General features: G+C 41.3%; 1 protein-coding gene across 1 annotated transcript in view; it reads left to right on the top strand.

Moving 5' to 3' along the window:
• pde4dip (phosphodiesterase 4D interacting protein) overlaps positions 1-17,292 on the top strand; it is a 364,533-nt gene that overhangs the window by 236,259 nt on the left and 110,982 nt on the right. The window contains 7 exon segments of the mRNA XM_055642108.1: positions 5,989-6,126; positions 6,739-6,858; positions 7,863-7,955; positions 9,846-10,082; positions 10,740-10,898; positions 13,272-13,385; positions 16,328-16,465. Coding sequence (XP_055498083.1) covers positions 5,989-6,126; positions 6,739-6,858; positions 7,863-7,955; positions 9,846-10,082; positions 10,740-10,898; positions 13,272-13,385; positions 16,328-16,465 — 999 coding nt within the window.

The raw sequence follows: 17,292 nt of genomic DNA, 5'->3' as shown, positions 1-17,292 counted from the left end.
GGCCCCGTTGTTTTCTCTATTGATCGTGATGTTACTGGCTGATTTGAATCCCGAATATTCCCCAAATTCAAAAACCCGGAGGGTTGGGACGAAAACAGAAATCACGGAAATCCCCCGAGCACAGATTGCTTTTTAATTCACCCGGAATTACATCTAATATATTATGAATCGTTTAACGGAGACTATATAACAGAACATATTAGGGAGTTATAAGAGGTGCTGATTTATCATTAATATTTTATTGCAGAGTATTTATGTTTAAAAGAAGATTTTTAAAGGCGTGATATTTGTATGGAGATGTAAGGCGTTCATTCTACACCGGAGATGGTTCCAGATTGCGCCCACACCACGATTTATCTGAACTGGTGCCAGAAAGAGAACCATTCATCGAACTGAATTACAGACCAAAATTAAAAATAAATGTTGGAATTCCTCCTGCCTTATTATTTCAGACTACACTTCTGAATCATTAATTTATTAATGGTACAAACAAGTTGACTTTTTGACATTGAGAAAACTGGACAAACGGCAAAACCTTACATTGTAGGATAAATGAAGATTGCAACGTTTATTTAAGTTTTAATCTTGACTTTGTATACTTTATCACTCTGTGCAGTCATCACAAGAGTGGGCACCAGAATGAAGGAAGTTTGCAGGATTTGTGCCCGGGAGCTGTATGGTAACCAGAGACGATGGATATTTCACACAGCTTCCAAACTGAATCTTCAGGTCATTCTATCCCATGTCTTGAGCAAAGAGGTATCCCGAGATGGGAAGGCAGAGTTTGCTTGCAGCAAGTGTGCTTTCATGTTGGATCGTGTCTACAGGTTTGATACAGTCATTGCAAGGATTGAGGCCCTGTCCATTGAACGTTTACAGAAGCTGCTTGCAGAAAAGGATCGGATCAAGCATTGCATTGCCAGCCTTTATCATAAAACCAATGAAGAACCGAGCACTGATGCCAAGGGGGAGGATGTTGCAGTGGATATTTCAGACCTACCTGATGTACGATACCATGCTCTGCTGCAGGATGATTTTGTCTATTCAGGATATGAATCTTGGACAGAACATGGGGAAGAAGCTATGGAAACTCACAGCTGTCAGACTTCAGAATCCTCAACCGTCAAGTCCCGGAAATGCCGCAGCTGCTCAGCATTGCGTGTGAACGATGCGGACTATGAGGCAGTTTGCAAGGTTCCTCGAAAGCTAGCAAAGACTGTTCCTTGTGATGCATCCGCCAGGTGTGGGAGTAGTGCTATTGGTAGTGTAACTGCTGAGGAAGGACTTGCAATGCCAGTCATTCATGAAACTATGTCTATCGGTCCATGTGAATCTAGGACTTCTGTCTATGCTGACTCTCTGGATAAAATGTCTCCAGCCTCTTCTGTGGAGTCTCTCCGGACAGCAGGAGAGCCCTGTCCGGCATCCAGTAGACAAGCGACACAAGGAGAAAAAAGTGTTAAAGATGACAAAAGTCCCAAATCAGATTTCTCTGATGGTCAAGTCTTGAATCCTTCATTGCATTCTCAAAGGCTGGACTTTGTTCTCAGCTTAGTGAGCAATGTTGAATACAGACCAGTACAAAGCCCAAAAGGCAGCAAGTTACCAATTCCTGTTAAGACAACTCTCTCGGGCTCTCAGTCGAGTGGTAGTTTGGGGGATGGGATTTTCAGATCTCACCTGCAGAACAGTAGTTATGAATTTATCAATAGATTCACAGAAGCTCCCAGGATGCACCTGAACCTCGATGATATGGCAGATCTTGAAGACCTTCTACAGGACGTCCTTGATGAATATATTCCAATTCGTACGCAGGTACTTGAATAATGACTGCTTAGGGTATTTTATTTTTTCCAGTTGTCTCCGGGCACCTCTAAACTATTTTGCAGGAGTCAAAGTAAGCTTGTATTTCCAGACAAATCCATAGGTAACATTTTTGTAATTGCCATGTGGTATTTCTTTTCAACTGTCCACTAAGCCCCCTTGCACACTATTTTCCCCTTCAATTTAAATAGATGCACATAAACAATTCAGAGTGAGATAGTGAGTGTTTCATGACATTATGCTTCCGTGCTGTATTATAAATAAAAGCTTGTTCCATGTTCATATGATCCAGTAAAAGATTCTAATCCACACAGATAAATGGATGGCACTGTCTAGGCAAGTCTAAGTATTCTAATGGGCCTGTCCCACTTAGGCGATTTTTCAGGCGACTGTCAAGTTGCCGGCAGTCGCCTGAAAAACCGGCAACTGGAATGGCGACTATCAGAGTAGAACACACACACACCCGCAAAGGCGGGGGCCAGGGCAAGCGGGGGAGAGCGCTGTCTGAAATTCACACGGTGCAAAGCCAAGGTGATGCAGACACACACCGCGATGAACAGGAAGGTTGGCGCTGTAATTAAGACGGCTAGCACAGTGTACGGTAAGTCCTTTAAAAGAGGGGGGGGAGAGAGAATGAGTGGAGACAACTGTTAAGAAGCCAGACAACATTTAAGAAGCCAGAGATACATGGCTGTGAAGTTCGGCGGACATTTAACATTACCGGTCGGTTATCTTTGGTTCTGAAAACTGCTGGTTATGTTTTTCTTTCCGCAATAAGCCAATGAAATTCACCGGTCAGCACCGGCTACAGTCTCTACCAGAACCTTCGACCTCCTGGCAACCCACTAGGACCTCCTTGCGACCCACCTACGGCTTGAGAATTCTCGCTACTCTGCATGGCGGCTTCATTCCAGTCGCCGCTAATTTTTCAATGTGTTGAAAAATTCTTGGCGACCATAATGAGGCCACGACTAGTTCCCAGAATGTGGGAACTCCTCACGACCATGAAGGCGACCACCAGCAAACATGTGGCAACTGTAACGTCTCCTGCAGTCGCCTAAGTGAGAGGCCCATTAGAATCCCTTCAATGCTTTTACTTGGTTGCATTATAATCTTCCTTCGTATGTTCAGATTTCATGTCGAGTCTTCAGATCGAAGAATATAGGGGAATAAATGTGGGATGTGGAGTAAATTAAGTGTCCTACATCCCGTTTTATTCCCGAGGCCTTGGCACATTATTTTTTAAATATATACAATTGATCAGTATCCATTCTGACTAATAATATTGCACTTGGGTCATGTTAGTACTGGAGAATGGAAGAGTTTAACTATCACCACATGGCTTTTTGTTTTTATACTCTGGAGTGGGGATGCAGCAAGTAATGTTGGAGGTATTAGCGGGCTGGCTTTCCAAACAAAGTTGTGAAGTTCATGGAATGCAACTGCATGGCTGCTAAAATTCTGGCCTCTTACAAACTGCTGTCTCCATGCAGCAAAGTACAACATCCCATATCAGTCCCTTTTTGCATATCAGTGCCAATCTTTTACTGGAGACACTTGCCCTCCTGGAAATGGATTGAGATGCCCCAAACTCATTTCATATTTCCTGATGATAGACTTTGATTAGAACCCAAGAATCAACGTTAGGCAAAGTCTAATTCATCGTGATGTGATGTGTAGGCCTGCCTGAAATGTTGTATTTTTCCAGCATTTTCTGCTTTTGTGTTATCCTTGCTATTGGAAAAATAGTGAACGAGGCACATCAAAGATCAAAACTCTGGAGAACCATAATTCAAGACACCAGCAGCCAGTAATGTCAAGCCGAGTCAGCAAGCTTGATATTTTTTACAGAATGATGACTTGCTGAGTTTTTCCAGCCATTTCTAAAATGAGAAACAGAAGCCACAATAAGCAAAACTGCTTTAATTGCCCTTGCACAATTGAATGATGCCTGTCTCCAATGTTTGGTAGAAGGGTCTTCATAGCTATTGGAAAGCACTTGCTGTTTGTGATAAATTACAGCCAGTTTGTGCGCTCTTTCAGATTGAATAACATAATCGAGGTTCAGTAACCTACTGCTGACCTTTTATTATGTCCATTTATTAGAGGGCACAACACCTAGTCTGGGAGTTTGTAGTGACATAGCTGTCCCCAGGTTGAAGCGATCAATTGTACGAATTTCACGACGCATATGATCTTTTGAAATTTGTGCGCTGATATTTTTGTCTTTTATCATTTCCCTTTTTGGTCAATTATTATTCAGATGAGATGGGAATCCCCTCTATATGCCGATCCTGCTGGCTCAATCAGCACTGAATAGCTGTGGATTAACTGATTATAATGAGGGGAGGTGAAAGAAAAACATGTGGAGAAAAAACATAAATGTGCAAACTTTCCTGTAACTGAAAGATGCTGATAAGTTTTGTACATAGACTCAAATTATCATCTTTCGGTGCATTTTTTGGGTATTTTCTGCTCTTCTAAATTGCAGCTCTTTCAATCAAACCCGTGTTACAACTGCTGTAATATAAACAATACATCTATTGTCTGAAGGAGGGTCTCGACCCGAAATGTCACCCATTCCTTTTATCCAGAGATGCTGCCTGTCCTGCTGAGCTACTCCAGCATTTTGTGTCTATCTTCAGTTTAAATCAGCATCTGCAGTTCTTTCCTACACAATACTCTATTGGAATAGATTTTGTTATTAAAATGTATTATGGCTGGTTCAGTGAGATTTTTGAAACTAAATTATTACAACTGCCATTATTCAATTTCCAAGTCAAATTCTCAATCTTAACCTTGTGTTTCCGTTATATGACTGAATTGCAGGTTGTGATCATGCTGGCATGGAAAATGTCAAGACGCTAGCAATAACTAGGGCTTTTAACAGTTTTACCTTTGGCAGGGTCCATTTCGTTGCTTGCCCTTTTGTGCAAGAGGAGAGAAAATACAAGACTGCTTGATTGAAAATCGACTAATATTCACAAACTGTCAGGACCTTTCCATCATGCAGCGGTAAACAGTAAAGACCGTTTACATTTACTATGGACATAGGGTTGCACAGTAGCGCAGCGGTAGAGTTGCTGCCTTACAGAGACCTGGGTTCGATCCTGACTACGGGTGCTCTCTGTACGGAGTTTGTACGTTCTCCCTGAAACCTTGTGGGGTTTCTTCAGGTGCTCTGGTTTCCTTCCACGCTCCAAAGACGTACAGATTTGTAGGTTAATTGGCTTCAGTAAAAACTGTAAATTAATCCTACTGTGTAGGATAGTGTTATTATACGGGTGATCGCTGGTCGGCGCAGACTCGGTGGGCCAGAGGGCCTGTTTCTGCACTCTTTAAACTCCAAAGTAAAGCTCTCACCTGCTGAACACTCAGATCTATTTTTTCCCCCCTATATACCCATGCCATCATACAGTGCTCCATATGGCTAGACTTTTGGAGGTAGGGTGGGGTAATGTAAAACGGGTCAGCTGGTGTACATGTACTATTCTGCTCATTCCATTTCAAGTAATATAGCTACACTGCTACATGCCAGCTGAGGGGATATTTTGGGCTTTTAGCTAAAAATATTGCTGATAACTTTTATATTTAACTAGATCAGTCATTTGGCTTGCAGCCCTTATTTACTTGCTAACAGAGTAATGAGAAAAGCAACACAATGTTTTTAACTTAAATGAGATTGTATTCCAAAACACTTCATATGTGTTCATGCTTATCATTGGATAAATGTAACCTCACATGACACTGAACCATTTAGGCTGATTTCTACCCATGCTGAATTGTGTTTTCCTGCACCTTTAAATATAGTCTGTAACATAGCACATGTTTGTGCTAGATTGAAACACCCCAGTTTTCTCTTTTCCTTCACTACATTTTAAATAAATCATACTCTACTGATATCCAAACTGGGATAACAGCTAGACAGTTGGATCCAAGTTTGTGTTTTCAACGCAGATTTATTTTACTTGTATCTATTGAGTTTTCTTTGAATTCCTTGATTTTGTTTTTATTCTAGACAGCCAAGGTGGATCTTGAGAAATAATGAAATTGTTTGTTACCAAATGGAGCTTTGCACTGAACAGGCCGACTGAACGGATTGCATTGCTTTGTCATAGTGTTGAAGTATTTAACCAATTAAAGGTTTGATCATTTAATTTCCAGAATCTAATTGGGGAACAGCAGCAGCAATTGAACCAGTATGAGTCGGCGGCTGGTCAGTGTGTCGACGAGTTACGGAAAGCCCAGGTCCAAGTGCATGGGTTACAGGAGAGAATTCAAGATTTGGAATCTGCTAACAAGGTGAGATGGCATATTATGAGGAGTAGTGGATGTTTGTGGTATGAATGGCATGCAGATGCAAATTGTTCATTGACCAGTTCTGCTGTTGTTGCTGATTTTGAAGGGAACACTTGTGAGCTGTTATTTTTATTTGGCGTTGGTTTATCATTATAATCTGTCCTGAATCTATAATTTCCAGTATAACCTGCAAGCATGTTATGTGTTAACCTCTGTAATCAGGTGCCAAATTACATCAACTACCAAATGACTGGTAGATTTTATGATCCACATGGTGTATCACAATTTTATCACCTCTGTGCTGAAAATTGAATATTCCGTTAACTCTTTAAGAGTTAGGCAAACATAATGTTAAACTGCAACAAAAGTCGGATGGGATAATTGAGCAAAGGACATCCATATATTCTTGATCTAAATTCAAAGCTATTAAGGGTTCGTTGTTTTACTTTGTAAAATCCACTGCCATATTTCCTATGAATTGGGGATAGGGTGGTTATAGGTATATTCTGTTCCTGTGAAGAGTAAAATTAACCAATGCAGTCCAGGTAATTATACAATTAAATGGTGTACATTTTACAGGCGTGCTGTTTATCTCTCATTGCTTCATTTTCCCAGATGTTGCAGGAGAATCTAAATGAAATGGAAAGTGAATTGAAGGCAATGCACAGTAAGTCACAGAAGCAAGAACGTGACCAGCTGGGGCTGAGCGAGGCATTGAAAAACAAAGACAAGGAGGTAAATATAGCCACAGGTGGAAAAATATCATCCACTGAACCAACTGGAGGACACCTGCAAAGTTATGGAGATTGAAAATTAATCGGGTTAAATTGTATATAAAATGCTCTTTGAAAATTTCAAATAGAATCTGCTTTGACTATCCTGTCAGTTGCAGATTGTAATTTCCCTCTTTTCTGGAGAGGAGGGTATAATTCCTCGCTTGTTCCTTGCCAATTATTTTAATTCTATCTCCTATGGTCAGTGGCATGGTTATTATGTGTTTAGTTTAGAGATACAGCGTGGAACCAGGCCCTTTGGCCCACCGAGTCTGTGCAGACCAGTGATCCCTGCACACTAACACTATCCTACACACACTAGGGACAATTTACAATTTTACCAAGCCAATTAACCTACAAACCTGTATGACTTTGGAGTGCAGGGGGAAACCGGAGATCTCAGAGAAAATCCACACAGGTCACGGGGAGAATGTACAAACACCATACAGAGCACTTGTAGTCAGGATTAAACCTGGGTCTCTGGCACTATAAGGTAGCAACTCTATTGCTGCATCACTGCACTGCTGTGTTGCTGTATCAAAATTCCTCTATCAGTATCCATTTAGCCCTTTCTAGGAATTGTGTAAAAAAAAAAAAGATCCTAATGCAGTCTTGTCAACCTGAGCATACTGGATCAGAACCTTAATATGACTATTTTTCAAGCTGGTTCACCAATCCCTCCATCCATCCAGCATTGATGCCCCATACTGAACCGGTAATGTAATACCTCTGAATAAATCCTAGAGAAAAAGAAATGAATAGGAAGAGCAATTATTTCCAAATGGGGGGGGGGGGGGCAGATATAGATATATTGGGGAGATTTTCTAACTTTGCCTCCTCGTGGGCAAATCACTTCTGTGCTCTAACACCAGAAGCAGCAATCAGTGAAAGTTAATGGCTTTCAATAAGAGCCTGTGCCATGTGGATCTTTTTATTGGTGGCATATTCCAGTCTTTCACTCTCTAGATCCAAGAGCTTTATCATGTGGTTGATGGTCAGAATGAAACGGAAGCCAAGCTAACGGAGATGATTTACAGAAATCAGCTTGAAAATCTGAAGGTAAACTGCAAGTGAAATTATAATATAAATAACAGCATTGAATTATTTATCGTACTGCAAATGTTTATTTTTTTTAATTCATGTTGCTACTAATGCCCTTAAACTCCCCAAACTGTTTAAAATTTAATTATCTTGTCTAAAGCTTGCTTCCCTTTATCCTAACGTGCAGCACAATTGATTCCTTGTCTAAGGAGGGAAAGGGCATTGCCTGTTCTCATTCTTGATAACTGCATTTTGATCCTTCTTGACAGTCATTCCCTGGATCTCCGCATAGATTGTTAAATGTATTATATTATTATGGAAGGTTGTTTTTTTAATATATTCATTTTGGGGAGCTGGATATTGATGGCAAGGTCAGCATCTTTTGCCCATCCTTTTTTTGGAAGAGGGCAGTGAGCTTGAACAACTGCAGTGCTTCTGGTGAAGGTATTCCCACTGTGCTGCTGAGAAGACAGTTTCATGACTAAAAGCAGAAGATGATGGGAACCATTCAGTGCCGTCAGTGGAATAAGACACATAATGTTTCAAAGACCTTTTGTCAGAACTGGGAAAGAGAGAAGACAAGTTAGTTTTAAGTTGCAGAGAGACTTGGAGACAAATGGATAGGACACGAGGAATATCATTTGGTGAGACCATGATTGCTGTGGGGATAAGGTGGCCAGTTAGTATTTGATGAGAACATTTGGAGTATGAACAAATGAATGCACAGGCTCTGAAAGACTGGTTAGAGAGCACAAATAAACATTCACATTACAAAATGCATTGCTCTGGACTTTACTCAGCAGCTGAGCTCTGCTGATTGAAAGGGGGAAAAGTGAGCTTGTATTGTAAATGTACAACTGTAGATTATTATTGCTTTTAATCCAACTAGAGAAAGTGAGTTACAACAAATTCCAGCAGAACATATTTCTATACTGCGAATTGGCTATATAACTATTGATTGAGTGGGGAACACTTTATATTATGCAGACCACATTGGTGTCATGAAATTGGGAGAAACGATTTAAATCTGTGCTTTTAAGGCATCTGCAGGCTGTTCTGCTATAACTTGACTTTTTATAACATTAAGTTTCTTAGCAAAGTAATTATCCTGTTGTAGCAGAACTGCCTATCATTTGAAAGCTGCAATGTGCTATGACAACAGTGAGATGCTATTCCATAAGCTTCCTTCCTGCCTCCTTGACTCCGTTTCCAACTTGTCCATAACAATGCTGACCTTCTGAGTGTTTTCAACCATTTTCTGCTTTTTATTTCAGAATTCCAGCATCTGCAGTTTTTTGAATTTCATTTATCTGTGAGTTCCAGGATTTAGACCCATTAATGATGAATGATTGGTATCCAACGTAGTGGAGAAATCAGGTGGTGGTGCTCACCTGTGCGGGTAGCCCTTATTTTTGGTGCTTGAGGTCATGGATTTGGGAGTTGTCTCAGTAGCCGAGGAAGGAACTGCTAGACAAGTTGTAGAGAGTGAAAACTACAGCCACTCTAGGTCTAGGACAATGAGACAATGAGACCACCTGTTCTGCTACGGAGAGTGAGGGAAACAGTACTGTTTCATACCTCATCTCTCCACAAAGGAGCTTTCAGTAGTGCAGAATTCCTTTAATTATTTCTTTGAGATGTGACTGGATTGAAAAAGGCCACTATCAGAATGGCTAGGCTGATGGAAAGAGAGGTCGATATGTAGCTAAGTGTCTGATGACTTTGATCTGATGGTGGAGGAAATAAATTCAGGGAGTGAAATGTTTACACTGTTTTGAAATGAAAAAAAATAATGTAAATAAAAATCCTATTAATGCAAATGATGTAAAATACATTGTTGTTCGTGTGTGTTCTCAATTCATCATTCTAATTTCCTCCACATACCCTCATGTCTCCTCTGGATTACAGTTTTGTTCATCCTGTCAGAGGGCTGATGGACAGTTGACATCAACACACGCACAACAGGCTGAGCTGCTGCAACTTCAGAGTACCTCCTTTTCCAATCAATTGGAACTACAGCGAAACATAAGGCTAATACGCCAGAAGGAGTACGAGTTGGTTGAAGTCAAACGGAGGAAAGAGCTGATGGAGACCGATCTGCAAGAAATGCAGCAGCAAGAGGAGGCGACCGTCAAACACAATCAAGTGAGTGTGGGCTGTTTTATTTTAATGACATCTTGTTTTATTTTTCCTAAGGGTGCATTTTCCCAGCCTGTAATGTAATCACATTTTTTTTTTTTGTCCAGTTTGGTTTTATTTTGCTTTTCACTAAGTTGTGGCATGTCTATATTTTGGACTGGAGGCATCTGGTGTCAAGAGTCTGCATCACTGGAGCAGAAATTGCAACACATAGACTAGCCTTAGGAAACAGTCTATTCTGCCTCATCTGCAACTCGGTATAAAAGTATGTTGTTCACTCTGTAACCTTTTCCATCGACTGTATAAAAACCTCAGGCCTGCCAGACTGAGGTTGCATGTTTCTGCCAAGTTCTGGTGGCAACTAATATTTGGACTGTCTGAAGTAAACACCAAAAGCTTTCACATGGCTGGGTTTGAAGTTAGGTGCTTGGTAGGAAAACTCTGTTATTGGCAGAATGTATCATCAAGTCTCACCAGCGTCCTGCATAAGTTCATTAAAAATGGTTGCTGATGCAGATGGTCTGCTGTGTATTTTACAATACAGTAAAGTTAGTTGTCCTGCAGCATATAAAATAAGATGCAATGCACAGCTTGTTTGATGGGCAGCTGATGCAGCAACTCATTTTGTTTTTATTAACCTTGGCTATTTATTGTTTATTTTAGGAGCTGCGCAGCGCACTGCGACAGGTACGACAGGAGCAGCTAGAAAAGGAGCAGCTCTACAAAGCCTTGGACAGAGAGCATCAACGTGAAGTCCACGTCCAAGAGGAGAACATCCTGTGTCTGAAAGATAGATTATGTGACAAAGAGCATTTCCTACAGGTACAAAGATCTACTTAATGCTTGCGACAGCACAATCCAGTTATTCCCTGGTTTAATAAATGTTCCAGTTGCTTTTCAATCATTTCCCCAGGATGTTTTCCCATCCCTCCCATTTCTTTGACCAAATAAAATTCTGGACTTTCCTGATCAGTAGGGTTCCAAGCCACACCAGCCAGTTCTTATTTTATTGATATACAGGTTGTGAGAGTTGCAGACAAGTCCAAAATTAATTGCTTATTTTTAAGTTATGAGGGTTGTACTAACAGCCCTTTTATGCTCTGCTGATCATTGTATTATGATGAAAAATAGAGAAAATAAAACTTCTCCCTATATTACATTCCCATGTTCCATTGAGAACATTGTTCTGTTACATTGAGAATATAGAAACATAGAACATAGAGACATAGAAAATAGGTGCAGGAGTAGGCCATTTGGCCCTTCGATCCTGCACCGCCATTCAATATGATCATGGCTGATCATCCAACTCAGTATCCTGTTCCTGCCTTCTCTCCATACCCCCTGATCCCTTTAGCCACAAGGGCCACACCTAACTCCCTCTTAAATATAGCCAATGAACTGGCCTCAACTACCTTCTGCGGCAGAGAATTCCAGAGATTCACCACTCTCTAATATAGGGTAACATTTCAAAGTGGTATTGAAGGAGATACCGAATGAGTTTGGCTGAACATAAAGATTCTATCTTCATCCATAAACAAAATTTGGGAGTTTCTCTTTGCAGTCCAGCTTCTATCTGTCATCGTATCGTAACTCACAAACTTTACTGAGGATTATACCTGGAAAATGGATTGTACTTGAAACTTTGGGGGGAGGTTGAAATTTTGGAGAAATCTGTTGGAGGTACAATGCATTGGGATGTTTTTGACAGATAAGGCAATGTGAACGTTTTTAATAAATATATGCCTAAAAATGTGCTTTGGTGTTTGCATAGAGTATATATTTCACACCGAGAGTGGTGAATCTGTGGAATTCTCTGCCACAGAAGGTAGTTGAGGCCAGTTCATTGGCTGTATTTAAGAAGGAGTTAGATGTGGCCCTTGTGGCTAAAGGGATCAGGGGATATGGAGAGAAGCAGGTACAGGATACTGAGTTGGATGATCAGCCATGATCATATTGAATGGCGGTGCAGGCTCGAAGGGCCGAATGGCCTACTCCTGCACCTATTTTCTATATTTCTATATCATAGATTAATGTGGGCAGTAAATTGGATTTCACTATCATTGAAGGTGTTATCATATTGTTTTTAAATGTATTAATTTTTTGGGATGTGAGTGTCATTGGCAAAGCCATTCTTTGTTATCATTGAGTAGGTGGTGGCAAGTCACCCACCTTTAACGATTGAAGTCCATCTGGTTAAGGTTTCCACAGTAATGTTGCTTAAAGAACTTCAGGAATAAGTGAGGCTAATCGCAAATAGGAGGAACAGCATCTCATATTTCACTTGGGCAACATACAACCCAGTGGTATTAATATTGATTTCTCCAATTTCAAGTAAGCTCTGCACTCCCTCTCTCTCCATCCCTTCCCACCCAAATCGTACCAAGTTCCTGTTCTCATCTTACAAACAGCTAACAATGGTCTGTTTCCTTTATTATTGTTTCTTTTTTTCATATCTTTCATTCATTTGTTCTATATCTCTCTACATCACTGCCTATATCTCTCGTTTCTCTTTCCCCGTCTTGTCTGAAGAAGGGTCTCAACCTGAAACATTAGCCATTCCTTCTCTCCAAAGATGCTGCCAGACCCTCCGAGTTACTCCAGCATTTTGGGTTTATCTTCAGTTAAAACCGGCATCTGCAGTTCCTTCCTACACATTTCAGGAATTAACCCATTGACAAAGACCAAATGACAATATAGTCATTATGGTCAATATGGCCAACTACCCAGCCTTTAATTGTAGCTACTGTATTTATGTGACTAATTCAGATGGTCTTTTGATCAGCAATGACATTGGGATGTTGATGGAGAGATGCTTGAGTGATACCTGAAACGGATTCAGATTCAATTTTAATTGGCATTGTCAGTGTACAGTACAGAGACAACGAAATGCATTGACACATGAAACAGATTAACAGGTGAATAAAAGTCAGATTTTCTGTTTCAAGCTCCAGTCCTTCAGGTTTGAATGAGGTTTCAAGTTGAGTAGGAAACTATTGAAGCCTACTATGCAGTATCAGGTTACATCACAGTTTGATAAATGCATGCTCGCTGCTTTACAATGAACCATTTAGAAGCACAGACTAATGAAAGTTTCCAATTTGGCAAACTTGGCCTAGAACGAGCTAGGCACTTAAAATGAAAGGTTATTGCAACAAACAATCGTTGTAACTTGCATTTCTCTTTGTTTGTTCACAGCAATATATTGAACTCTTTGAATACCAGCAGAACGATGAGCAAAGTGCAGAAGGAAAAGATATTCTGGTTGATAAACTCTGGGAGCATATCAAAGAGAGAGATAAAGCCTTGGAGGTACTTCAGAGTGTCTTGCTTCATATTCACTTCTGTTTCATGCGCAAATGATTATGCTATGCATCTTGTAATTGTGTCACAGTCAATTATTATTCCATTAAACTTATTAAAGGTGAAACTAAAACAAAGTTCATGAGGACTACTTTTGGGAATTGTAATATTTTGAAATGAACATTGTAAACTTTGGAGACTACATTTTTGTTGAGGTTCATTGGAGCGTCAATAGATTTTATGCTGGAGGGAAGGAAAGTGAACTTGATATGATAGACTATGTTGTAACCAATCTTTTGTCACAACATTCAGTTGTTTGGACAAATTGGATTTTTCCACTGTTTTTTAGAGTGTAGATAAATTCTTGTTGTGAAGGGAGCTGGTCAGGCAGCTCATTATATAGTATATATAATTAACTTGGACATAAAGGTTGACAGGTTGGTTAGTAAGTTTGCAGATTGTGAAAATTGCTGGGATGGCAGACCGTGAGGAAGGCTGTCAAAGTATCCAGTGGGATGTAGATCAGCTATATAAATGGGCGGAGAAATTGCAGAAAGCATTTAACCCGAGCAAGCGTTGGGTGTTGCACTTTAGGAGGTCAAATGTAAGAGGAAAATTTCAGACGATTAATGGGGAAACTCTTAACAGCATTGACGTATAGAGGGAATGCGCGATCCAAGTCTATAACTCCTTGTTACAACAAGTACTGAATTTCCCGGCAATGAAGACGCACCCCCATTTTGAGTTGCTAAATTTTGAAAAAAGACTGGCGGGACAGGATCCAAGGGTTTGGTTTAGTCAGTAGAAAGGAAGATGTGAAACTCCTTCAAAGAGGCAATGGGGACCGGGGAGTCTCCATCTTCGCCTGTCCCACAATGCTCTGTGCAGTTCAGGTCTGAGGGACGGGGACTTCCTGGCTGAACGGGGAGAGAGAGAGCGAAAGCCCGGGACGGAGCAGCCAGCCTTCCGCCCAGTAACGATCCACCATCCACCACCGCCACCGGTTGCGCATGTGCTGAAGGACACCGTGGCTGGCTGGCTGGCGTGCGGGCGGGCTGAAGGCGCTGGGCTGGTGGCTGGCCGGTCTCAGTGGCCGCTCGCAGCCACCCGAGCTACTGAGTGAGTTGCTGGCTTGATCCCCGACCCCTCCTCAACGCTCCTGCCCACCGCGCAACTTTATCACTCGCGGCCCAGCCACGTTTACTACTTTGTGCAGCCCAGACCGTGCTGACCCAGGCCAGACTCCCCACACACTGTGAAAGGAACTCCCAGCGGCGATGTCCTTTTACAGCCGCTTCCCACATTACAGCCGCATTCCATCAGCTGCCAGCAATGAGGGATAGACTTGGCTATCCCCCAATACAGCAACATCGTTCTTGATGTTGCTGTTCTGACAGATAGCCAAGTCTATCTTTCTTGGCTAACAATCTAACCTTCGGCCTCCAAGATGCAGGTATATTTTCGTGCTTTATTTTTGGGTTAAAAAATAGCGTCTTCATTGCCGGGAAATACGGTTGATAGAGTGGTAAAGAAGGTATATGCAATGCTTGCCTTCATTGGTTAGGGCATAGAACATAACAGTGAGGAAGCCACGATAGAGCTTTATAGGACTGGTTAGGCTGCATTTGGAGTATTGTGTGCAGTGCTGGTCGTCTCAATACCGGAAGGATGTGGAAGCTTTGGGTAGAGTGCAGAGAAGATTAACCAGAATGATTAAGAAGGAACTGCAGATGCTGGAAGATCGAAGGTAGACAAAAATGCTGGAGAAACTCAGCGGGTGCGGCAGCATCTATGGAGTGAAGGAAATGGGCAACGTTTCGGGTCGAAACCCTTCTTCAGACTGACCTGACCCTTGGCCAGATTGATGCCTGGATTAGGGGCTATTGGCTACAAGGACGGATTGGACAGACTTGGATTGGTATCTCTGGATTACAAGAGATTGAGGGGTGACTCAAGAGAAATATATCAATTATGAGAGGCACAGATAGGATAGAGAGAACATTTTTCTAACGATGCAAATTTCAATTACTAGCAGGTAAAGTTGCAAAGTTCAAAGGAGATGTGTTGGTTTTTGCTTTTACACAAGGTGGCGAGTACCTGGAACATGCTGCCGGTTCAGGGGTGGGGGTGGGGGTAGAGGTAGAGGGCGATTTGATAGCGACATTTAAGAGACTTTTGGAAGGGACATGGATATGCAGAACACAGAGGGATATAGTTTATATACAGGTTGATAAGAGTTGGTCTGGGAACTTGTCCGGGAACATTACCATCTGGTTTGGGAATTGCTCTGCCAAGGACAAGAAGGCTCTGCAGAGAGTAGTGCGTTCGGCCGAACGCACTATGGGAACTTCACTCACCCCCCTGCAGGAATTATACAACAGGAGGTGCAACTCCAGAGCAAATAAAATCATGGGAGACCCCTTCCACCCCTGCAACGGACTGTTCCAGCTGCTACGGTCAGGCAAACGCCTCCGTTGCCATGCGGTGAGAACGGAGAGGTTGAGAAGGAGTTTCTTCCCAGAGGCAATTCGGACTGTAAACGCCTATCTCACCAGGGACTAACTCTACTGAACGTTTTTTCCTTCCATTATTTTTTATGTAAAAGAATATGTGTGTTATGATTGTGTTTATAATTTGTTTGGTTGTTTTGTTGTTTGTCTTTTGCACAAAAGTCCGCGAGCATTGCCACTTTCATTTCACTGCACATCTCGTATGTGTATGTGACAAATAAACTTGACTTGACTTGACTTGACTTGGTCTTGGCATCACATTCATCACAGACATTGTGGGCTGATAGGTCTGTTCCTGTGCTGTGTATTGTTCTATCTGTGCAGGGAGAAGAGGAGGGTAGATTCTAGAGTTCAAGATGTATTCAGGTTTAGAACTTTTCAAAAATTACAAGAGTCTGGCTATCTTTGAGGACCGGAGTCTAATTTTCTGTTATTTTCCAGAGAACCATTGAAGAAAAGTTCAGCTCCTTGGATGAAAAAGAAAGTGAAATCCAGCAACTGCACCTGGCTCTACGTGAAAAAGACAGAGATCTGGAGAGATTCCGTCACATCTTCTCCAATAATGAGGAAACAATCAATGTAAGTGAACACTGGATTTGCAAATATTGATATATCAAAAATAAGTAAATGTACGATGAGAGCACTTAGAAATAAATAGATTTTGCTTGATTCGATTCAATGCAAGGTTTCATTGTAACTTTCCTGTATCAGGTTAGTTTTACCTCCGAATTCTGATCTATCTTTAAATGTCAAAGAATTACTGCTAACGGTAAATTATTTTCAGTTGCTGTCAACTGAGCTGAAATGTTTAAATTACTTAAGGTGTGAAGAAAACCTGCAGTCAAATATTCCCTTTTGTTTCATTGCTAAAATATGGTCTCAAAATTCTGTATTAACGAGGTTATTTTCTAGTGTTTTATAACCAGAAGCTACTGACTGTATGATCTGCACATCTATCAATAAAGGATTGCAAATAAATCAGTTACAGAGTTGAGCTGCTCATTCTTTTAACAAGAAAGGGTCTTGCACACACACGGAGCCTTCTGCTATGCTTCTGTGTAGATTTTAGAATGTGTAAGTACATTTTTGAGATGGTAGTTACGGAGAGGCATATGGATGTATAATCGGAAACACTGCACCTCTGGCAGAGTACTCCCTCAGTCTGCTGAATTATCAGCCCAGACTGGCTCAAGCCGTGGAATGGAGTTCAATGAAGTTAGGTCTTTATGCACCTGACTCAAAGGAAAGAGTAGACACAAACTGCTGGAGTAACTCAGTGGGACAGGCAGCATCTCTGGAGAGAAGGAATGTGTGATGTTTCGGGTCAAGACCCTTTTTCAGACCAAAAGAAACAATGTTGGCCATTGAGGCTATGCTGAAACTGATGATTATTTTGGTTCCTGATA

Source organism: Leucoraja erinacea, chromosome 10, assembly GCF_028641065.1.
Source record: "Leucoraja erinacea ecotype New England chromosome 10, Leri_hhj_1, whole genome shotgun sequence".
In the NCBI taxonomy this organism is placed as follows: domain Eukaryota; kingdom Metazoa; phylum Chordata; class Chondrichthyes; order Rajiformes; family Rajidae; genus Leucoraja; species Leucoraja erinaceus.
Note: the sequence above shows the minus strand (reverse complement) of the source record. Positions and strands in the feature narration are given on the sequence as shown.